The sequence below is a fragment of the Phaenicophaeus curvirostris genome, chromosome 1, assembly GCF_032191515.1.
Source record: "Phaenicophaeus curvirostris isolate KB17595 chromosome 1, BPBGC_Pcur_1.0, whole genome shotgun sequence".
NCBI classification, from domain to species: Eukaryota; Metazoa; Chordata; class Aves; order Cuculiformes; family Cuculidae; genus Phaenicophaeus; species Phaenicophaeus curvirostris.
In genome coordinates this window covers 118,484,672-118,509,288 of record NC_091392.1, presented here as the reverse complement: position 1 = coordinate 118,509,288, position 24,617 = coordinate 118,484,672, and the positions used below count along the sequence as shown (strand labels likewise).

At 36.8% G+C, this 24,617-nt stretch overlaps 1 protein-coding gene across 11 annotated transcripts in view; it reads left to right on the top strand.

Moving 5' to 3' along the window:
• KDM6A (lysine demethylase 6A) overlaps positions 1 to 24,617 on the top strand; it is a 154,022-nt gene that overhangs the window by 87,160 nt on the left and 42,245 nt on the right. For 5 of the 11 annotated variants that reach the window (XR_011338828.1, XR_011338829.1, XM_069872943.1 and 2 more), the window contains exons 7-15: positions 7,479 to 7,533; positions 10,299 to 10,333; positions 13,740 to 13,833; positions 17,810 to 17,936; positions 20,633 to 20,731; positions 21,113 to 21,332; positions 21,895 to 22,029; positions 22,467 to 22,622; positions 23,256 to 23,351. Coding sequence is in view for 9 of the 11 variants with exons in the window: in XM_069872943.1 (XP_069729044.1) it covers positions 7,479 to 7,533; positions 10,299 to 10,333; positions 13,740 to 13,833; positions 17,810 to 17,936; positions 20,633 to 20,731; positions 21,113 to 21,332; positions 21,895 to 22,029; positions 22,467 to 22,622; positions 23,256 to 23,351 (1,017 nt within the window). In the remaining 2 variants the exon portion in view is untranslated. The remainder of the gene's footprint in view (positions 1 to 7,478; positions 7,534 to 10,298; positions 10,334 to 13,739; positions 13,834 to 17,809; positions 17,937 to 20,632; positions 20,732 to 21,112; positions 21,333 to 21,894; positions 22,030 to 22,466; positions 22,623 to 23,255; positions 23,352 to 24,617) is intronic. The other 6 variants (XM_069872962.1, XM_069872980.1, XM_069872954.1 and 3 more) reach the window with 3 other exon arrangements.

The window sequence follows — 24,617 nt, the reverse complement described above, 5'->3', positions numbered from 1 at the left end:
ATTTTAGTATTGTTTACTATAACAGCAACATACTCTTAAGGTTTACCTCACTCCTAACCTTTTTGTGCTTTACCGTGTGTCCTCCTGCCCCCTTCCTACCTGCCATTTCTTACGAATGACCCTAGGAATACTGCGTCCCATGGTGTTGGCTGCAGTGACGCCATGGTAATATGGAAAGAGAATGAAGCAAGATGTCTAGATACGAGATATGCTTTTACTGGTTTGGGAAATGTAATTGGAAAAAAACCTCAAGTTTCTGAGTATGTGCCATGTTATTTCTGGCATTTCTCTTGCTATCCTAGTAATTTTCCTATTTACTGACTATATTTTTTTCAATTTTTAGTTCTTGTCAAGTGCTTTTGAATCTTAACCAATTTCTAGCAAATATATCAGTGAAAGAAATTTCAAAGAGAAAATCCTAGACCATTTCTGCACTGCATGTTGCCCCAGAGCCTTTTGAACTCTGCAAGCTCAGGAACAGGTGATCTGGTTGGCTTGGTCTGCAACAGAGGCACCAAGTGTCTGGTTGTGGGGATGCTCTTTTGGGACGTGAAAAATTCCTGTCAAGGGAGCTGTCCTGTCCACACAGGAGTTGATGTGCATTGGGCAATCCCAATGACTCTTGTCCACCTGGAAGGTGAAGAGCATGAAGGTTGAGCTGAGTATGTAGCTCTTGTGAGACCTCATCTGGAGTACTGTGTCCCGTTCTGGAATCCTCATCGTCAAAAGGATATGGAACTGTTGGAACGGGTCCAGCGGGGAGGGTATAAAGGTGATCAGAGGGCTGGAGCACCTCCCTTACAAGGACAGGTTGAGAGAGTTGGACTTCTTCAGCCTGGGTAAGAGAAGGCTCCAAGGAGATCTTATAGCAATCTTCCAGTACCTGAAGAGTGCCTACAAGAAAGCTGAGGAGGGACTTTTTACAAAGGCTTGTAATGATAGGATGAGGGACAATGGGTGTAAACTGGAGAGGGACAGATTTAGGCTAGACATAAGGAAGAAATTCTTCACCATGAGTGCGATGAGGCACTGGCACAGGTTGCCCAGGGAAGCTGTGGCTGCCCCATCCCTGGAGGTGTTCAAGGCCAGGTTGGATGGGGCCTTGGGCAGCCTGGGCTGGTGGGAGGTGTCCCTGCCCATGGCAGGGGGGTGGAACTAGGTGATCTTTGAGGTCCCTTCCAACCCAAACAATTCTATGATTCTATGTTATATGGCACTGCTGACATGCCTAAAAGAGAACCTGAGGAAAAAAGTAAAATTACAACTGTGATATTTAGTTTAGTGGTTGGGTTACCTTGGTAAATGGCAGCCGTGGGAGACTAGTCTTGGATCTGGTGCTTATTCTGCTTGGTGGCACTGAACTGTCATTATATGCTTTCAGTGGGGAGTTGGAGCTGCAGTCCTGGAAGCCTTTTGAATGCAAGAGTTGCACTGTCATTGCTTGATGACAGACTGCTTAAGGCAAAAATAGAAATCTTAGGGTTTTGCATTTATTAGAAAGATAAAATTGAAGAAACAGTGGGTGGGAGATTTTCTGTGTGTTTGGTTTTGTGAGGGGGTGTTTTGTTTGGTTTTTTTTGTTTGGGTTGTTTTTTCTGGTAGATTGTTCTTTTTCGTAATGGGTGGTCAGTGGGGGCTAGGGATGTGAGCAGATTATTGGCAAACCAAGCCATGTTGTGCTTTGGGAAGCTTGTTTGGTTTTCAAGTATTGCAGATGCATCCTGTACCCAGCAATGAAACCCTAAGAAGAACGAGAACTAAATTTCTGAAGTATTCAATTATATCCCTTTCAGTAGAAATACCGATTCTGCCTTTTACTTTTAGAAATGTTTCCTCCCTAATTATATACAAAACAGCTCTCCTAGTAGTTTGCCCCTGGCTTATGCTTTAATCTAGCCTATAAATCATGAATTTAAATGTATTTTTAATTTTTTAATTATTTTCCTGAAGGTTCTCATTTGTTAGTAATGTTAAGGCACACTGCTTATATTAGGATAAGAAAGAGGCTGGAAAATAATCAGAATTTATTGGGAAAATATGCATGAATTACATGAATATGCATAAAATATTAAAAATTAAATACTGATTTACAAATGATCAGCTCAAAACTTATTTATATTCACTCACCATTCCATCACTTATTCAAATAATTCTGTCATATATAAATATTTATGAAAGTTTTAGCTACCATCACTATTGTATGCTAACATGTAGCTATAATAGACATTGTTACTTTATTATGTTCTTTCTCTCAATTATAAGTAAAAATGTATTTATGAAAGTGAAAATTTGTTTTCAAGCCTTCAGGCGCCCTTTTACAACCTAATAATCTTTTATGTGTGCTTAGATGAATAGTTTGAGCTTTAACGTGTTGTATTGAAAACTTATGTATTTTTTTTAATTAATAAAGAAAAAATAGCTAGTCAAAATACATACAGTTATGAGAAATTTCTATTTCCTATGTCTAGTTTGATGTCTAATTCTACCAGAAACTTATCAGTGCCATTTTTAGGTAAGAAACTAAACCAAAGGGCTTTAGTAGTTCCTGTGCAACCCATGATTGCAAACACTCCCCTTAACAAATTAGACAAAAGATTATTTTGATAAAAATGTAAGTGAATGGAAAACAGCACTTGGGAGTGAAATTGCTGTCTAAGTCATTGTAGTTTGTATATGAGAGACACATGTACAAGGAAAAACATGAAAGCTTTTTAACACAGTGCGACTCTGTAATGAAGCTGTAAGAGAGTTATTCGGCCAGCTGGGTTTGACAGTGGATCACGATATCACAAAGTCTTGCCTACAGAGTGTTTTCTTCTGTTCTCTCTTACTCCATTTTCCTTGGGTCTTCGAGTGATTTTTGGAGTTTTCCTATAAGAGAAAACTGTAGGTATGTTTTGGAAGTGTCATGATTACAAAGAGGAGTAGATGCTGTAATTGAATTAGCGTGCGTCTTATATATCTATTGTATTATAACATGCATCTTGTAATTGAATTAATATGACATCTTCTGTCTTTTGGTGGGGGGGTGGATGACAAGCACAAACAATAACAAGAGAAACAGTTCACTCAGATGTCAAGCGTTCAAGCTGATGAAAATTGGTGCTGGTACACCTACTTTATTTGTTGACCTTCTCCTTGTGAGAGGTGTCTTGGTTCAGGGCTGGTAGCGGTAGCTGTAACTGGAAGGTTGGCATTCAGGGCACGCACTAATAGCTGTTTGTGCTGGCTAGGTAGCCGCAATGCTCAGCAGGGATTATGCTGTCCTTTTGGCTCAGCCTGGGTGTCCGCGTGGGCAGAAGGCAGAGCGCTGCAGGTCCTGAAACGACCCAAGCTGAGGGTAGGTGGGTGGTTCAGTGCTGTGGTGATGGAGCAGCGAGGGCAAGCTCCTGGCCATCCTGTTTTTCTGTGGTGTTTGGTTGCTGCTGCAGTCCTTTGGGCTGTTAGCATGGGAGTAGCTACATTCTGATGTTGCAGAAATAACAATAAAGTGTGCAGGCAACATGACTATTGAGGTAGCTTTGTGAAAATCACTGTGGTGATGTCGGTCAGTAAATTCAAATACAGCCTTCCTTTCGCTATTTGAAAATACAACTTCTCTGGTGTTTGTTTGAAACAATAATTCAGTTGCAGCCAGTCAAAACAAGAGATTCTTCGCTTCTGTTATTCAGTTTGTGTCTATGTGAGCATAGTTTCTTCGGTCCTCAAGCAGCTTGCTCCTGCCCTGTCCATGAAACAGTTTTCTTCAGTCTTGAGGTTTTTTTTCTGAATGTTGGACAAAAGTATCTGAGTGTTTACACTGCATAAACCTTCATCTTACAAGATGAGTGTGTCTGAATCCGGAAGGGGCTGTAGAGCGGTGCAGTGAGCTGGTGTAGCAGCACACGGAGCACGTCCTCTCCTGACCCCTCTCCCCTGGCCCCAAACACGCCTGGCAAATGGAGGCTTGGCGCCCTGCCACGGCTGATTACGCAAGGCTTTCCGTGCCCTACTTATCTGAACAAAGGCTGCTCTGAGGAACGTAGGCATCACACCTAGGTCACATAGGCAGAAAAAGCCATCTCCTGACAGAATTGTACTGAGTCAGTCATGATGGAGCTTTCCTTCATGGTAAGTCTGTGAGAATTGTCAGGTTTCAAATGATGGCTTGCCTTGCTCGCTAAATAAACACAGGAAAGAGAGCTATTAAACTTGCTAATGTCATCCTCGAGAGGAGGAGGGAGTAGAGTCACTCTTGAGGTCTCAAGTTTGAATGTAAACAGAGGCAGTACTGAAAGTCTTACACAGAGAAGAAAATAACTCTTTTCGTGTTGGTCATTTATTGATCGAAGAAACAAGAAAAACCTGGGTACTTGTCTCTTAAATTGTAAAGGACTAAATTTGTTAGGAGAATCGGTGTTAATTCTCATGGTGAAAACATATTAAGTTACCTAAATCAGTGTCAAGATGACTGTTGTTTTACTACCAGCTCTGATGCTTTCATTGGTTCCGTTTATATGCAGTCCACTGTACTCCTGATCTTTGGAAAGTTTACCTTCGAAACTGTTGCCACAATCAAAAGCAAATCAAGGACTCCAGAGGAGACAAAATAGGCTTTAGATAATTGTGCAGTTACAGATGGCTACAAATCAAGGTATATTATGTCTTGAGCTGCAGCTCATGAAGAGAGACTGTTACTCTTTAGCATTCAGAACACTGCCTTCTAGGTAAATCCTCTTACTCGAGATTTGAATTTCTATAGACTGCTGTCTGCCTTGAGGTATTGTATGTCGTCTCTGAACTGCAGCGGCCTCTCCTGCATAATAACTATTTCACACAGCAGTCGCCAGCTTCAGTACTGCAATATTGGAGCGAGGTGCAGATGTTTGCTGGCCGCTTCTGTTTGTTGCAGAAATGGAAGTTGGAAATGATTATTATTTTTTTAATTTTTTGGTGCTGGTAATTGTGATTAGTGGATCTTCGTTTGGATAATGAGGTTTATGCTTTAGAATGCATGCATGCGGGTTTTTTTGTCTGATTTTGAATGCTTAAGAGGGAGCCATGTATTATTTATCTGGCAAGAGGTTTGCTTGTGTATGTGCATTTCAAAGGTTCTTGGTTTGAAAGATTCTGGGTTTTCTGTGTATTGCTTTGCAGTGATTGCTTAGTATTTATTTTGCTGTAGTTAAAGGCTTTGGTTTATCAATTTCTTTGCACTTTGTAGCTTGGTGAAGAGTGTAAGCAGAAATTTACTACACATAGCAAATTTTGATAATTTGAATTTTGAAATGTAAAATTTGGCTAATGTCACAGTATGAATTTAAATTTTTAGGAGGCATTGCTGAGAATATTCCTGCTTTTTTTTACTGTACAGCAGTGCTACTACTGGATTATTTAAATATTAAAATGATTAGATTTTCTTATATGGTTGCCTGCTTTCTGTCAGTGAGTCTCACTGTGTTAACCCTTCTGAAAAGCTACTACAGAACAGTTGTCAATCATTTCTCTGTAGATCTGCATATTATTTGTAATAGCATTGCTAGGTGAGAGCAAATCTGCCCCTTTCTGCTTTATCTTTTTGTATTAATTGTTACTGAGAGTGCAAGATGGCATTTAGGTACCATTTAGGTCGGCATACTCAGTGTACAGGCCGAGCTATACAGGTTGGTTCCTTTTTTTCTTTTGTTGGGTAAAATGCAGTATAAAGTAGAGCATTTTATTTTTATTTAGTCTTTTTTTTTTTTTTGAGTTGCCTGCTTAGTAGAATCACTATGGTAACCGACTAAAGGATGCCTCTGAGGCACACAACCTGCATTGCAATGTAAGTGAGGGAAGATTTTAAGTTGTCTGACTGCTAAGCAGTACAAAAAGGAACAGACGAGGCAGAGAAATAAGCTAATGTTTAATTTTCATAACCTATTATAAAAGCTTGCCCTTGGATTATAAAGTTATTTTAATAATAATGTGTATGTGAGTTCATTTTTTTCTGTGTTCTCTTCTGGGAATGATTACTAAACTGTTCATTAACAATCATAATTTTTTGTTATCATTCAACTTGAGTGTGCTTCATTTTTAAAAGCTGTTACGTATTACAAATGATGTTGATAAAAGTCACTGAGGAGGTAAGCTACGTTACTGTGTGCCTCACAGAGCTCCTGAGAGCATCAGCATTCCTTTTTTTATATTTTGCTATAGATGATATATTAATTTTCCCATAATTTTTCTGTTAAAAATGTTTGTTTAACAGTTTGGTCGTCTGTTAAACTCTTCATAAATCTTTTGAGATGTGTTATATAGACATGCTATACACAAGGTGTTATTAGGACCATAAGGAAAGTTATGTGGTATCTTGTAGCTCTGAATATAACAATACTGAAAGCAAACTGCTTATACATCCATTATTAAAGGATATTTTTTTTAGCTGCTCTAACAGGCTTCTGATGCCACCTAGTTTGGTATCCTGAACAGCAAGAGCTGAATTACCATTTTTGCGCTAACAAAATAAAGTATAATCAGTAATGTATTGTGTATTAGAAGCCATCTGAAAATCTGTTTTGTAGATAACTGTATTTAATAAACATTAGTATTTTGTAGGCTCTCTTAGGTTCCTGTATGCTTAGGCCTTACCTTCTATTGAACTAATATTTTAATCCAAGTTTTGCAGTGTGTATTCTATGAAGTTTATGGAAAACCTTAGATGCACTTGAGTTTGCATTCCTGTTCCATTCATTTTAGTACACTTGGTTGCATTTCAAACTGTAGATAATGATCACTGAATTAGCGTGACACTTGTGAAATGATTGCTTGCAGACAGACTTCATTGCTCTGCTTGTGTGACTTTTCTAGAACAGTGAAATACTTGACTCAACTTCAGAATGCGAAGATATTTCAAAAGTTATTTTTTGTATCTCTTGAGGAAAAATGATTAAAAATAAAACAGCTTTTAATGTTTGACTGAAGTTATCTTAATACCTGGAGGGAGAGGATGTAAGAACTTACAACTCTTTAAGTATTCATGTTTTAATGTAAAGGCATTCATTTTAAGTGCTTTTTTCGAAAGATCAGTTTTTAAAAGACTCCAAATCACTCCATTTGAGGAAAGAGTATTCTGATTTTCTAGACAGACAAATAGAGAGCTTTGATGTTTATCTTCACAAGGCTATGACCTGATACAACTACATTTTCAGCTGTATATTCCAAGGAAAACTTGATCTTCCAATGGTGACCATTTATTTGATGCAGTTATTCTTCCCGATACTATCATAATTGTTTTGTGAAGATGTCTGTTACCATCTTGTATTGCTAGAAGCATTGCTACACGTTTGCAATAAAAGTATTTACTTTAATCTAGTAAACAATTGAACGGAAATTGAAACTTATTTTCTTCAAGACATGGGGTAAAATGCAGAATTCATTTTCAAATGCTAAATTGATTTATTCTTAGTTGTTTGACAACATGTTAGTGTTACTTTAAAAACAAGTTGTTCTTTTTTTTTCAGCATTTTCAGTTAGCTTTGATTGACTGCAATCCCTGCACTTTGTCTAACGCTGAAAGTAAGTAACGTATAAGTATTTGCATTTATTTTGCTGTAGATTTTTTTTTCAAGTCTTATTCTCACAACTGTATCAATTTTTAATGAACTAGTCCTTCAGTACTGAGAGAGGGAGGCTACGAAAGCCATCTCCATCTGTCAATGGAGATGGATAGTCCGATGGAATTGTGGATTGTTGTAATAAACGGAATAAGTTAAAACAGACTTAGCTTATTAATTATTCTAAAGGCTTAAGTTGAGGAGGAAACATACTACTTGACTGCTCATTTGTTTATTTATTTATAAATGTAGTCCTTGTGCTGTGGCACACATTTAACAGTAAATATTTTAAACTTTGTGCTATCTTGATAATCTGTCATTTTTCAGCATTTGTTTTAATGCCATTTAAATTTACAAATCTAAAATTCAGCATTGATCTTACACTGTGGAAATAAGAAAAAGTATAAAATATAATTTGATTGTTTTATTAGATGCCAACCATATATTAGTGTGTACTTGAATTAATCTTTCAGTGTAGTGTGATCTGTCATATGCAGTATATACTGTAGGGTGTTATGGAGCGTCCTGCAGGTATTTATCCGTAATTCCTGGAATTGTATGCAAGAATAAGTGTATGTACCTGCATGTTTTGAAAACTATAAGAATTAAAACCCAAACAGTTGCAAAGGAAATTACTTCCTCAGTATTTAAGGTACCTTCATGCAGCTCTTGGTGTTGAGCTTGCTTCCTCCTGAGACTAACTTCAGAAACATTGGATAAAGCATTTTTTAATTTCTTAATTTAGAGGTGCTGGATTCATCTGTGAATGTTCTGTCTGCAAGGGTAGTGAGGGGGAGTTTGTTTATCTGGGTGAAATTTCTGGCTATATTGGCATCAAGGAGCCAGCTGTGCTACAAGGTCTTCTCGGAAGCTTTGTCACTTACCAGGAGCAGACACAGATAATTCTGTAAACTTATTTGCAGAATTTTTCCTAAGTCAATAGACTTTTGTTGTTTTCTACCAGATACGTGATTCTTTACTGCATTTCTTGTTAGTTCATATTATTTCTCACTAACCTTATTGGTTTTTACTGCATGTCTGTATTTTTGTAAGGTTTTCTTAGCTCTTCCCTCGTAACCGCCCTCTGCCCCCACATTTTTGTAGAGGTATTGCCCCGTGGCCTTAGGCATGGTGCCTGGCAAACCCAAAGCAAGAGATGAAGAGGAAGGAGGGATACTTTGTCCGGTTCTCCTATATTGCTTAGCCGAAGGACAGCTGGGTGTCAGCTACCATCACATTAATGCTTGAGATTGTCTTAATTGCTAACCCTTGCGTTTCTAAAGGCTGGAAAAGTAAAAGCATTGCAGTAAATGTCTTCCTAGCAGAAATATTTGAGTACTAAGCCTGCCTACTTTCGATTTAGGCAGTCGCTTATGTGATGCCTTTAATTTCTTTCCCTTCAAGGAGTGGCTTCATGCTGAAGAGGTTTTGCTATAAGGGGAGAAAAGTAGATGTTTGTTTTTTGGTTTTTGTTTTTTTTTTACAGAATGAATGCCCAAAACAAAAGCAGAGGTTTTTCTTTTGTCTGTGCATTTTGAAAATGTGATGAACATAATGGGTGTGCTTTGTGGCCTTTAGCAAGGAACACAAAAAGTTTATTAAAATTTTAGATGATACATTTCATTATAACCTAGTTTCTGAAGTGCACCAGGGTACCTTCTTTATAGTGAAGGACAAAGCAGGGCATAAAAGGAGCTTTTCATCTCCCTTATAACCCAGAGAGAAACCCTGGAACTGCAAATTACCTGTATAAAACTGTGAAATGCTATCCTGTAGCTCCAAGAAAAGAAATCTGTGTAACTGAAATAAATGGAGGTTGGCTTAAGCACAAATAATTTCTTACTGTCCTAAAGAACACCAGGGAAAAGTCTCTCAAATGAATTTTTCTTTCCTCATCAAATCAGAATAATAAGGATTACATTCTTCTCAGCTTTCACTATCTAGCAGTTGATGACTTGTCTAGGTTAGCAGATCTCAGGGTTTAGAGATCAGGTACTCCACCTTTTCTTTATAATTTGAGTATCATGAGGATACTTCTCCCTTTGCTTTTACTTTTTAAAAACTTCCATTTTCTTTCTCCAAGAATTGCTAGTAGTAGTATGGCATTCTGTGCTGTTTGGATGAGGAATTTAAGATGCTTTACTGTAATGATCAGAATACCATTTGTAATTAACAGTTTTAGGTCAGTTTAGTAGTGGAAAGACAATTCCTAAAAAGGAAAAAAAAAACCTCTAAAATTAAGATCTTGCATGAAGCTGGCACTGTCTAGTATAGCTTTCTATTCTGGAACCCATCTAGTCTGTCCCTTGGTAGTTGAATGAAAGCAAAAAATAAGTCTTCATTTCTAACTCAGTTGTGTACAGAAAATGTTTCCTACATTCTCTTGTTGTGCATCTCTGCTTAAAGATATTTATTTGCTAAGTTTACTGAAAGTTTAATGGACTCTGCATTTCAGAATACAAATAAAATCCATAGGCTGCCTTTCTGGAATATCTATTTGCAGTCTTAATTCTTTGTTAGGATAGGTATTCGTTCTCTGTCAGTTCTCTTATATTAAGTATGATGTATCGATGTAAAGAGATACTTCCCTTGTATCTTCAAAATGTAATTTATCTTGATTTTTCATTGCTAAATCTGAAACATTGTTTATCCCTTGCTTAAAAAAACATATTGTAATTATTGTTGTCAGTAGTTAAAACTAATAATTTCGGTTTTCCACTCTTACAGTTCAGTTTCACATCGCCCACTTATATGAAATCCAGGTAAGCTTCAGACTCCTTTTTACAGTGTGGTTGAGTTCCTAACCCTGTGACGTAATCAATCTGAGGAATTCCAGTTATAGATACTTTTGTGAAGTTAGGCTTAAATCTCAAATCGCTAAAGTATCTTTATTTGCTTTGGCTAAATGAAAAATATCTTGTGTGGACTGTCAGGCTATAAAATGGAGCAGCTATTTTAGTAACCTTAGCTAATTACTAGTCTCCCAAGTTGAGTGCAAGAAAAAATCCCTAGACATAATTTTTAGTAAAATTCTCTATAAATACATAATGTTGTAAAACTTTGTATATAGATAAAAAATGTGTAATTTCTGAATTCATATATTCATTTTGCTTTTCATGCACACACACACACACACACACACACAGAGTTGAGTTGAGGCCGTCTTCCAGATGCCTTTTTTTTGACATGAAGTGTTCAAATTTAACCGAATGTATGTGACAAACATTTGAGATCAACACCACATAAAGTTGTGTTAGTAATTCCATATCAAAACCTACCACGGAGTTTCTTAGGTGAATCTTTTGGGAAATTACAGAATACTTGCTGAACTTCCAGAATATAAGTGAAATAGCTGTTGAATCTTTATAATTTGACTGACTGGTCATGTAATGTAGGTTGTATGCCCTTTTATCATGTTTATAGGCATTACGTGACTGATAAAGGGATATGACATGAAAATAAAACCTGTTGTAATTAAAATGTGTGACACACAAACTACATTTTCAGTCAGTTTGAAAAGGAGCTTGATAAAGTAAGTGCTGTCCTTTGGCACGTGAAAAAATACTTTAGGTATTTATATATAAATAAAAGATAAAAACTTGATAAGATTATATTTCTTTTAAATGCTTTTGGTGCAAAGATGTATGAAAAGGCAGAAATCCACCATCACAAAACACCATTAAGAAACTAAATGGAGTGTTGGCAGTTCTTACTTGGCCACTGTCCAGATTTCGTTCTGAGCACCGGAACATATCTGACACGTTTATATGACAAAGCATCATCAATACATTAGTTCTCTCGATCTGCTAGAGGAAAATAGAAAGTTGAACAGCTTGGGTTGCTGTGCCAGGTGCCTTATATAATTGTGTGATCAATGTTACAAGTGCTTAAGCAATGCTTTCTGACTGGTGTTGGTAGGCTGCAAGTCACAGCAAAGAAGTTTTAGTGCATTCTGCTGTTAGGTTTGGTTTGGCTCACAGTTCTGTCTGGGTTCAGCATCATCTTTTCTGGAATCTGAGAAGCTTGGTACCACAAAGGATATTGACTTTGTTCTGGATATTACCCTTGACACAGCAAAAAGATGGGTTTGGAGGCAGGCTTTTTGCTTGGTGTCCTTTAAAGGACACAGTGCTACAGTTTTCTGAACCCTTCCACATATTTGAAAATTATCTGCTCTGTAATATTTAATGAAGCAATTCCTTAATTATGTACCTTCATATTATGGAAGTTTAAACAATGGGTTGCCAGCCACTGGACAAGAGAATAGCCTGATGCTGTTAACAATTAGCAGTGGGTTTTCATGGTGTTTAATGCTAATTTCTGTTACGTCATCTGTGGCAGCGTGAGTCTGACTTATTAGGCTGGTAGCTTATACTGTGTCTAAAAGACGTTGGGTTGGGTTCCCCTCCCCATTTCGAAGACCATTCATGATGCAGCCAAGCAACAAGGGCTTTGGATCTTCAGAATTAACATATCTAAATAAAACTGAGTGTAGACTTTATGAAAATTTTCTGTAATATTCTTAGGCACACATGTGGCAGATCTATAAAGGGCAAATAATAATACAACAAATAAAAAAAGTAAAAAATGTTCTAGATCTGAAAAATTTGCCCTGTTTTAGTAAGTCTTTCTGAATCCCCCCAAGCATGTGAACATCTTCAAAGTGGGAATGTGAGTCACTGATATTTACCCATTTGACATGCGGAGAGCTGCCTCTGCTGTCAAGCTATACAGTGAACTACAGTTCATTTGCTTATCCTTCATAATCATAAATTACAAATTTTGTTCCCAGTGCTAAATTTAAATTTTTTTCCTCATTGTTTTTATTTGCTGGCCATGGGTATTTCATTTATTTATATTATTTGTTTTCTTACCAGTTGTCTGCATTTCATGAACACCAATTAAAAGTCTTTTCTACCAACTTCCCCTTGTTCCATTTGAAAGTATGTACTTGTTGCATTAATTTTTCTTCCTGGTTAGATAGAGGCTTTAAAAACAACAGTTGTCTTTTGTGATTCTGGGATCTCTAGGACCTAATAGCCTTTCTTAACTTTTAATAGGTATTAATATCGTTTAGAGCCTTCTTCCCAGATGTCCCTTTTAAAAGACTGGCAGTTAGTACTGTGTACATAAAATAAATGTAACTAAATAAATATTATTTACATTTAAGTAGCCCCATTTATTTTAGTAGGCTTTTCAGCTGTTTGCCAGAATGAACTCTAATGTTGAATTATGTGTAAATATATTTCTCTTTAAAAATTGAAAAGAATTTTTAGGAAGTTAAAAAAAAGAGTACTCTTACTAACAAACCTCAGCACTTGTGCCTTTAAGACTTATGTTGGAGAGGAAGAACAAAGGAATTAAGAATTGAAAATAACAGTCACCATTAAATAATTATTGTTAGGGTAACGCGAAAATGAATGCTGATGTTATTGTAAAAAAAGTCACCTATAAAAAGAAGTCTTAACCTTTTGTATATACAAAACATCTGGTACTGTTCCAGTAAAGACCATGAATCTAACCTAGAAATGTGTTTTCTGTATCAAGACCTGTTCATATAGGGAGTTAAGGATTCCCATGCTTCAAGCACACTTAAACTATATAGCAGGTAATAAGATGGCATACCTTCATTCTCTAGGCATAATCCGTGGATATGTTTTAATTCTACATACGGTGAGGCTCTTACCAGGGCAAGAAGTATGTTGAAAAGGCAGTTCAAGTATACCAAAGGAAGGAGAGAGGGAAAATTATACCAGTGACCAATTACTGATGATCTTCATTTGTGTTACAATTTTCCTGCGAGGAATTTGCATAGGGTTTTTTCAGGTGGACCACTCACATTCAAGTATGCCCCTTAAAAGCAGTATATTCATTTTAGTATAAGAAGCATAATGCATGTACGAATAGTTGACCAAATTTAATAATTTTCAAATTTCCCTCAATTATTTTAAGTAGTCAATTGATATTAAATACTATGTTTGTGAAAGTTATTCTCTTATCATATATATACATCACTCATTAAAGCTTTCATATGCACTGTATGCAAAAAAAAAAAGTTTTGGAATTCTTTGTCACTGTGTTTGTGTGCTGTCAGTGCTGTGAAATCATTGCTATTGGTGATCTGTTGTAAGCTTTATGATTAATCCATTTACTTTTTTCCTTTTGCAGAGAAAGTATCACTCTGCAAAGGAAGCTTATGAACAACTTTTGCAGATCGAAAACCTTCCTGCACAAGTAAAAGCAACTGTCTTACAGCAGTTAGGTATGTAAAATAAACTTTTATTTTCCTGTGTGTTTCTTTTTTCCATCTTCAGCAGTGTTTTTTAAGGCTCCACTTCTAAAGTGAGTCTTAGACACCGAGCGTGTGTGAGATTTTTGCCCAAAATAGAATGCATAATAGTAGGTAGTTAAGTAAATAAGAGAAGAGGGAAAGATTTTAATTAAACACAACATTAAAAAGCTCTTAGACTTGCTACAGTATGCACGTTACAGGTTTTGGGGAGTGAGGGGATGGTCTTTAAGAGGAGGAGTGCAGCAGTTAGAATTCTGTGTTCTCTGTTCTGCCTCTGAGAACATCCCTTGAATAGCCAGGCTAAATGCAGTAAACCAAAATGTTCTCCTCTGTTGCAGAATAGAAGAACATGGAAAATATAAAATTTGCCTTATTTTTCTCTTCTAGTATGTAATGAAAACCGATTTCTGTAATTTAAAAGCTTATCATCAGATTGCTTAAAAGAAACCACATAAAAAGAGAGAAAGTATTGTTGTTTTAAAATTGTCATATTTCGTATTTATAGAAAGCTCGTAAATAATTTATAGACCAAAATTTCTAATGAGTGGGTAGAATAAATGACTTTTGTCCTGTATGCCTTATAAAAGTATTTCCAGAATATTTCATTAAAATTGTTCAATCCAGTGCAAAACTTCTTCATTCCCTTTATCCATGTTCTTCATCTAATTTATTATGCTGAATATTACTTTAGCCTGCTTATGCCCATTTTTTTCCCCTCCCTTCACATAATGGTCATTTAATTCAAATTGGTAACTGGCACTAGGTTATTGCCACAGGGATTTCTTTTTTGTAATGCAACTTGTGTATCAGTTTGGACTGGGCTAATGTGTTTAGGTTTTTATTCTTCTGCGTGGAGCTACAAATGAAAATGCGGAGGAGTTCACTAAAGGACTCCAGGTGCTGATCTTTTTGCTGTCACATGGCAGTGTTTCTTGTATTTCAATAACCCCTTCAAATTATTTTTTTAAACTTGATATTAACCTGCCTAGTATAAATTGTCAGCAGTTTCATCCAGAAGGCTATACGTATATAATCAGTGGAAGAGAGGCTGCCCAAAATAGCCGACTGACACTTTTTCAGCTCCGTTGGATGTGTGTTGCCACAGTAGAAGCAAAAGTGCATGGTTGTATTCTTAAAATTCAACCACAGATCTGTGTGCTAGCAGTGACTCTGAGAATTGTCTGCTGTCTAAAAACAGGATTAACTCCCTTAACTCAGTCAGCGTAGGTCACCTAGTTTTGTATTACGAGTAGCTTCCATGTGGAGAAAAGGACAGAGTGGTCTTAACTGGAACATTCTAGGAATAATACAATTTATTTTGCTCTCTGCTGTCAGCAGCAGTATTTATCAGAGTATGGTGTTTATCACAGATTTAGTCTCTAGCAGCTTGTAGTGAAAACACCTCCTCAGGAAGCATAGTCTGGGTGGTGCACTGCTTAGAAAAAAATAGTGGAAAATACCAGCTATCTGCCAGAATGCTATTGGCAAAACCCAATCAAAATATATCTGTAAACCAGTAAAAATGTATTTATATTTCTATGTTGAACTCCTTCGCCCTCCCTCCAAAACTGAAAAATTGTTTTGGCATGAAAATACCCTTAGTTTCTTTCCCTTATCTAGTTAATATTTAGCGAACCAGAGTTGAAATTAGGCAAGTTCATATGCCTTATGAGAGTATTATTAAAATCTTCGCTCTTGTTGCTGGTTTCCCAAGCAGGTCGCTGTGGATGACAACCTGATGGTTCTCAGATAAATACGCACATTTGAGCTGGTGCATGCTCACTAGTTAGGGTAGACATAACAGTAAGGGCTAAAGGCTAGTCAATATGCTAGCTGAGAATTTGAGTTAGTTCTTGCAGATGGGAAACTGCACAATTTACCAGGGTTTTTCCATCACTTTCTGTATGTTCTTCACTTTATGCATGAGAAGATGGATCCAGTTTTCTTTACCGGTGGTATTCCAGTAGAAAATTTGTTTGTTCTCCCTTGCCATCTAACTTGCCTTCTGCCTTTCTTACCTCCCTGCCCAGGAAGATAAGATCACAGGAAGATAAAATCGGGAAGCAACCCTTGTTTCTGCAGTGAAACTAGATAGGGATTGCTAGTTCTCATTTCTGACTCCTAGAAATAGATTCTTTCCTCTTATCAGTGAACCTCAGTAAAGATCTCCTGAAGATACAACATGTTATCTTTCAGTCCAGAAAGCTTCTGTTGAAACAGAAAATAGGCATTGCCACACAACACTTACAAATATTCAGGAAATTGCCTAATGTCTTCTTTTTCACCCTTGTTTTTATAATCCCTGAACTATTACCTTCGTCTCAGGATTTGTCTGGCACTGCACCCGATACATCTGTCCTTCTTCATGTACAGTTATGCAGGTGCATTCTGGTAACTGCTCTGACAGAAGACTTTTTTTATTACACCTGTATTTTCTTAAGAACTTCAGTGACCCTGGATTTTCATCAGAATCATAGCTTGTTTCTGACGTCAATGAAATAAAATATGAACTGTATAGACCAGGTAGAAAGAAATAGTTAAGGTACAGTTTAATTGCAGAGGGTGAAGTGAGGCTGCAAGTACTCATCAGTTCAATTCTTGGCCTTAACCTTCTTTGGCACTTCAGATGAGGTCTGAATTTGATCTGGATCTTTTGAGTAGAATTACCTGTTCGTGTAGTTAAATGATATCAAAAAGGGTAAGCTTAGGGTGATGAAGTTTAGCTGGTGGAGGTTTTAAATGGATATTTAGTGCAGATGTTTGTACAACTCTGTAGGTAACTAAAACTTCATACAGACCTTGGATATTTTATTGAATTGATGTTCCACAGTGGGGCATTTATGGGTGGGACACTACAAAACCATAAGGACAATCCATTGTCAGTTTTGGTTTACAAATGTTGACTGAAAAGCAGTGGGTTGTTAAGGCAGACTGGATTTTTAAGACAAATACATGGAGATTAAGCAAGTAGGAAGACCTTGCTGACCAGTGTTGTAGGTAGGGATTTCAGCCAGCCAACTGCCTGTCACAAAGGATTTCTTTGTACTCATTCAAATGGCAGTGAGGTTATTTTGTGGCTGCTTAAAGGAATTCCATCTAAGCATAGAGGCAGATGAGGAGCAGCTTGAGAAGAGGCTGAAGGTGCTTTATAGGAAACGGTAACCAAACCTTGCATCAGTGCTATAGCAGAGATACGTTTTAATAGTGTGTGAAAGATTATATGGGAGCATGGGTTGTGGGAGGCCTTTAGAGAGGGGATGAGTAATTTGTCTAACATAATGAAAGAACAGAAGGCATTTGAAAGAATATGATGTGTGGTTAGATGAGGAAATAAAATGATCTTTTCAGCAGAATTTGTTACAGATGAGAGGTGATTGCATTTGTCAAGGTGAATAGAGAAGATATTGTAACAATGAAGATGAAATGATAATATAAGACACTTGTAAGCAGAGATACAAAGAATGTCACCAATGTTCTGTTGAGGAATTGTCCTGATGTGGACATAGGATAAAATACAAGGATTTAGAAGAAGAGGAGTAAACCAAACATAATATACAGATAATTGATGTGCGTGACAGGGAGAATGGTGGCATTTTTCACTGTGACAGGGAAGGTATCTATATTCAGAGGAGGGAAGATTAGCTTTTTATAGCAGAATATTGAACAGTTGATAATCATGCTGCTATAACCACATACAAAATAATTTAAACCAAAAAAACACTTAAAGTACTTGAAAGTAATTTTGTCTAAGGGTCCTTTTGTGCTATGATTTTAATATAGAATTTCAAGTTACAAAAGTTTGATTCATAATACTATAGGCAAGTGGAATTATTTGTTTATATTCCTGTTTTTAAAGAGGAACTAATACTATGAATATCCTGCTGTGCCAAAAAGTTAAATGGTCTTAGGGAATTTCACTTCTGCCATTTATGGATTCTTTTTGTAGGCTGGATGCATCACACCGTGGATCAGCTCGGAGACAAGGCAACCAAGGAAAGCTATGCTATACAGTATCTCCAGAAATCTCTAGAAGCAGATCCAAATTCTGGTCAATCCTGGTATTTCCTTGGAAGGTGAGAAATTACTTTGTAGACACTGTAACTATATTTTTAAATTTTTTGAGGATACTCATTATTGTGAGTATCTTATATTGTGTTTCCTTCTTAATACTTCCAGAGGAAAAATGAAGGGAAAGGATATATGTATCTACTGAAGTCTAGTTTTCTGGAAAGTGTATAAAAAGACAAGGTGCTAACGTATTTGGGATGAATATAGATGAGAAGTTGAAATGAAGTATGTTACCCAAGTGGTCCTGCTTTTTTGTAGCTATTTTTCAGTCTAAACATTTACAGTAATCTGAGTCTGCCCTCCTTTTTTTTTTTTTACCTGTTCCTCCTCCCGCCACATCTTCTCTCTTCTTTTTTACCTCTGTTTTTTTTTTAGTAACTGCTCTGTAAATATTGTTACTTTTCATCGTACCTTTTCCACAATTCATTATTTCTTTATTTTCTCAGAATCTCCTGTCTAACCTCAGTCAATTTCTGCACTAACACAAATATTTTCTGAGGTATACATCCATTTATAAACAGCATATATTGCAACTACATACTAGGCCAAGGTAGCTCACATTGATCCATTCTAATACTTATTAAAGTGTGGTATTAATTCTGTCCTATGAGACAGTGCTTTTTACTTGAAAAATAACTTATTCCAAGATGTAAATCATATAAATTTGAAGACTTTTATTGGTCTCCTTTTTAAGAAAATGAAGTACTTCACACAAACCAGCAGTAACTCTTGAAATACTTAGGTTTTGGAGAAAGCTTTGAGGGCAATTCAAGTCCCTATGTGAACAGGTTAGTTCTATGGAGAAATACATTAGAAAGGAATTATGCAAAAATAAGACCAATATCCTAACCTCCGTATCTTCATCTGACTTTCTTGGAGGTCCTGGTCATGTATGACTGGAACAGACTTTTGGTTTTGTCATCCTAATTTTGTTCCTCCAGCTGTTCCTGTAAGACAGGGCTCTTCCAGCAGCTCTATAAGCTAAGCGAGGAGTACCAGCCCAGGCTGTGAAGAGCAGAGGGTGAGGGCAGGCGCGAAGGGAAAAGGGAAAATGAGCCAGGGATTGTCTTGACTCATCCTGTCATTCACTGGGCTGAAATGCTGTTTTTTTTCCTTGGTACTCCTATTACATGTCCCTTGGGCTTGTTGAGTTCTTAGACAGCAGCAGGATGGAGCCAAGGATTCATAAAGTATGTGTGTGCAGCTGCCATGCTCCTGCTCCTGCTGTGCTGTGGCCTTCATGTGGTTGGAGTGAAACCTAGAACCATGCAAACAAGGGGAAGAAATGCAGGAAACGGGATGGGGGAAAATCTAGCGGAAGCATCTCTTACAGTCTACAGGGAAGACTACAGCGAAAATGTTTCTATGCCCTATTCCTCCAGTCCATACGCTGTCAGGAGAGGAGGAAAGGATTAGGGTTACAGGGTTGTGCTTTTGCTCTTCCTCTTTTTACCTCCTTGTGTATTCCCTTGAGTTGTTCATTATGCTAGTGGTTGCCCAGACTGGATAGAAAGTTGGTTTAAAGCTGTCTTTCAAAAATATAGCACCACCACCCTCCTCCCTCACTGAAAAAGTTGTAATCAGAGTCTTCATGTATGTGATAAGCAGACAGATTGAAAGGTGTCTATTGGAACTTGGGTTAGATTGTGGTTAAAATCATCTTCTGAAACATTATATTCAGATTTAATGAATGTTTTCAGGCAAAGTACTGCTAGATTTCATTGTATTTCTATCCTAGCGTGTCTCAAGAATACGTGAAAGAGTGCAGTATGTTTGATGAACCTTTGCCTGTCCTGTTCTGCTCAGGTTTTAATTTTTTACTAGAATAAATTTTCTGTTCTTTGATTTGAAAGTTGTCAGTTCTTTTTCCAATAGGGAAATTTGTTACAAAGAATACAAGAAGCAGAGTTATTGTAGATGAAGCTAGTAGATGTGTACGTATTTTTAGTATTATACTTATTTGAAACTTTTCATTTTAAAAAGCTAGCTATTATTCCTGATGTTGTAATTGTAGTTCTTTTTAAAGTTCTGATATTTCTGTGTATAATGCCAGAATACCTTTGAATTTGTACTGGAAACATAGTTGTCAAGTAAGAAACTGCGAAAAAATCCAGAACAGCGTGATTTTTTACAAAATTTCATGCTCTCTAAATGCAATGAAACTAACTGGTTTGTAGTTCATTACTTGCAATCTTATTAAGATGTGAAAAATGCACGTACAGATCTTCCCAGACAATCAGGAACCATCCTGATTGAGTTGGTCAGACTCTCTTAAATATTCTGAGGTAATTCTTGGAGACCCTGAAGTTGCATAACTGTTTGTTTGATGAAATAACTGACTTAATTGTTTATAATGCTATCTGTAGATAAATAGTGCTCTTATTGACTGATAAGTCATCAGTGAAAGAAATGTTAGTCTTTTTGGTGTGACACTTTCCCTTAGAAATGTTGTACACTAGGGTTTAAGCAGTTTTGGCATACTTCTCAAATAAATAATTGCTAATACACGTGTTGGTTAAGATATTTGAGTCTGCTTCTGCCTGGTGTTCAGGAACAGCACATGTTCTGGATTCATCTGGATGAGTATGTGTTTGCATAACTTAACATTTATCAGATCAGTCTTGGTAAGCTGTCCTTGATGATTCCCTTTTCTAAATATTACCAAAGCTCTTTCTTTTTTTTTTTTTTTTCCTTCTCCCAGGTGCTATTCAAGTATTGGGAAAGTTCAGGATGCCTTTATATCTTATAGGCAATCTATTGATAAATCAGAAGCAAGTGCAGATACGTGGTGTTCTATAGGGTAAGAATGACGCAGGATAATAGTTACATGATTCAGTGCTAATATATATATATATATATGAAGAATATCAGCTTTTTAGCTCTTCTGTGCTCTTAAGGGGACTGTAAACCTTTTTGATTCATACCTTCCTGTTGTCAGACTTGTCTGATTCAATGTTTAAATAATGTATATTTGCTTTCTTAGTTTTTTTATTAAATACTGAATGTGCTATGTATATAAGCATTGCGTGACAAGGTTCTATTTGTTGTTTATGCTTAGCCCTGTGCTTCGTATAGTGGCAGAGTTTAATTTAGTGAGGGTTTTGAGGGGGATGTGTGTATTTGACTCATTTGTATTTTGACTTTGTTATTAATCCTCCACTTCACTAATCTTTCTATTCAGTGTGCTGTATCAACAGCAAAATCAGCCTATGGATGCTTTACAGGCCTATATCTGTGCTGTACAATTGGACCATGGCCATGCTGCAGCCTGGATGGACCTAGGCACGCTCTATGAGTCCTGCAACCAGCCTCAGGATGCCATTAAATGCTACTTAAATGCAACTAGGAGCAAAAATTGTAGTAATACCTCTGCACTTGCAGCACGGATAAAGTATTTACAGGTAAAGCTAATGTTTTAAGGAGTGGGAAATACTCTTCCAAATACACAGCAGAGGGGAGGGGAGAATTAACACACAAGTTTAACTTGCAATTGTTTGTGGTGTGTATAACCTGTTTTCATGTGTATTGTAAGCATATCATAGCCTGTAATATTTTATTTCTTCATTTTTAAATGGAACTTAATTCCTTATAAACCCTATTTTGCACATGTAATCAAAGCATACTGTTTTACATCACTTTGCTTTTTTCTTTGTTATTGTCTACACTTTTAAGTTCTCATAACATATAGAGAGCATACGTGCACACTATCTTTCACTCTTGTTTGCAATTTCAGAAAAAAGGAATTGTGAGACCTCTGAATCCAGAGCTCATCTTTGTTCTGATTCTCACAAAGGTTTATATTCTGGTTACCCTCTTTATACTTAGCACCTTTCTAAAACCCCAAATTTTAATTCTCTCCTCTCTTTAAGACATAATTAGCTACAGCATTTAGGAAGATTTCATGGACTTGCTCTTACTAAAGTAGGCTTGTGTTAAATTTGCTTTTTACATAATTTTTCCTAGGCTCAGTTGTGTAACCTTCCACAAGGTAGTCTACAGAATAAAACTAAATTACTTCCTAGTATTGAGGAGGCATGGAGCCTACCAATCCCCGCAGAGCTTACCTCCAGGCAGGGTGCCATGAACACAGCACAGCAGGTGAGAAGTTGGGTTATGTTCTGCAGGTGCCCAGCTTTAAGGGTTCTTTACAATCGGTAGTGGTCAAGCTTATTTTGTTGAGCATAGGACTGGCTTTTAGTACTAAAAAGCCTTTGATTTATTTGCAAAGGGATATTAGATCAAGAAGCTCCCTATAATATGGGAGAAATATGGGGGTACCAATTTAGAACCTTTGTGGATTTTCATGATTTTAATAAGATTTCATCTTAAATAGAAATGCTGCAGTGGTTTAATAATCCCATGAAAGGTACACATTCCTCCATTGATGACCATATGGAAACTGATTTTTCAGTTATTGAGATCAGCTTCAGAATATCTACTCTGCCCTTTTAATATATGTGGGCTGTTATATAATTAAAAGGAAAGAATTAAGAATATATAGAACCATATTTTTGTCTTCCTTCTGTGATTCTTAGGCTTGTAAACCTCATCATCCAAATACTGAACCTGTACTAGGCCTCACTCAAACACCAATTTCACAGCAATCCTTGCCACTACACATGATTCCTTCTAGCCAAGTAGATGACCTGACCAGTCCTGCCAAGAGGAAAAGAACATCTAGTCCAACAAAGGTATATATTCTGATGAACTCAAGAGCCCCCTACCAAAATTATCTAGAAATATGCATTGAAGTGATGCAGCATGCACAGAATTTGTGCTGTAAATTTTAATCCTTTGGCATCAAGGTGGGGAATGTTTTCAGGAATTTTAAAATACATTTTTCAGTGGTGTGTTTAATCAGGTTACAGTTCAGACAGGAAGAGCATAAGGGCAATGCAGATCGATGGCACTATACTATAGTCATAGTTGTGTAAGTGAAAAAGTACAGTCATGGTCTGATGATACATAGAGAGGGAGACGATCATGTCATCCTGTCTATTGCCTTTGCTTATATTTAGAATTCAAGTGTTTCATCATCATGTAATAATTTTACGTAGATAAATTATTCTGTTTTAAAAGTAGCATACATTTAAGTTAATTGCTTAATTGAATTTGATTGTTTCTCATTATATTAGATATCATTTAACCTTTTCCTCTGACTACTCTAATGCTGTATGGGAATGGTAGAATGAGACTTGGCATGTTTTAGTTTGTTGTTATTCTTGAAATGGTGATCTTTCATAAGTAAGGTAAAATCTAGGTAGTAAAAGAAATTGTGCTGACCCTTTGATAGTCATGCATTTTAACGTAACATTTTCTCTCAGAATACTTCAGATGTTTGGAGCAGTGGCCATACAGTGTCACATCCTCCTGTACAGCAACAAATTCATTCTTGGTGCTTGACACCACAGAAATTACAGGTAAGTGTGCTGAAGATCTTCTGAAATTTTGGAATCTATCTTTCTTTCTTCCTTCCTTTCTTCCTTCAAGGAAAATAAATCTGGAATGTTTTTCAGTTACACCTCTGAAGTTCAGTATGAAATACTTCCCAAATAATTCCCACAGCGTAATTCAAATTGTGCTAATATTTGTGGTTTCTCTAGGTGAAATTAGTTCTGTAGTGAAATAGATGGTCTCTAGCAGGAACTAGGAATGCAGACATTGTATGTATTCTATAATTCATAAATTAAAAGCATACAGTCAGTCTTTTTTGTTACGATATTTTAAAGATAGAAATGCAAATTGTCACACTTGAGTGCCTAGTGAGTTTTACTACTTGCTGTAATGTGGCAGATACTGAAGGAGGTGTAGAAGTATTGTAATATCATATTTTTCCTCTGAGGGAGATTCTTGTATCAAATTGTGTAAACATACATGCATGTTCTGCAAAATGCAATTACTCAAATGAAATCTGGTGCTGCTTTTCTATTTTTTGTCTTGGGTGAAATGCTAGATTTTGATTTTGAAGTCTTGTTTCAGGTCTTTTGTTAAGATGTTTTGTTGTCTCTTCAGCTCATTAGGGCTTGCAGTGAGCTTATGGAATTCTATGTTTTGAAAATCAGGTCTAGCTGGAAACTCTTACCCATGTATTACAGATACTGCTTTGGATGCAAGGGAAAATTGAAGGGAACGCAGTACGAAGAGAAGACATTCTGCCTGACTGAGCTGTGTTCCCCTCAATTCCAGCACAGTTCTTCAGCTGTTTCTCTGTCTGAACAATATTGGCTTTATTATGCTGCATAGTTTTTCCCTCCCTCTCCCTGCTACCTCCCACCCCTTTGGTCCTTCCTAATCACTCTTCTGTCTCTTCATGCAGTCTCACAATTTCTCTCTGCTTATTTTATATCCTAATACTTTTCCCCCATTTAGCTTCATGTTTTTCCAGATGCGACTTCCTTTTCTAAGTAGCACCTAAGAAGGTTTCTCTATGTAAATACAGTATACTGGATTTGCTGGCAATAGTTTGAAAAGGTTCCAGCATATATGGTTAGGAAAGCCAAAAAGATATGATGCAAGAGGAGAGTGCATAAAACCTATATTACATCTTCTAATTCAACCTTTTAAAAGTGGCAGCTTGGAAGCTGAGTGGATATGGCACGTAACACACACCAAATGGCTCTGCTAACAAAAGCAAGAAGGGGAGAGGGCTATGTTAGCGTAGTAGCCTCCTATGCTGCTGTGTGCCA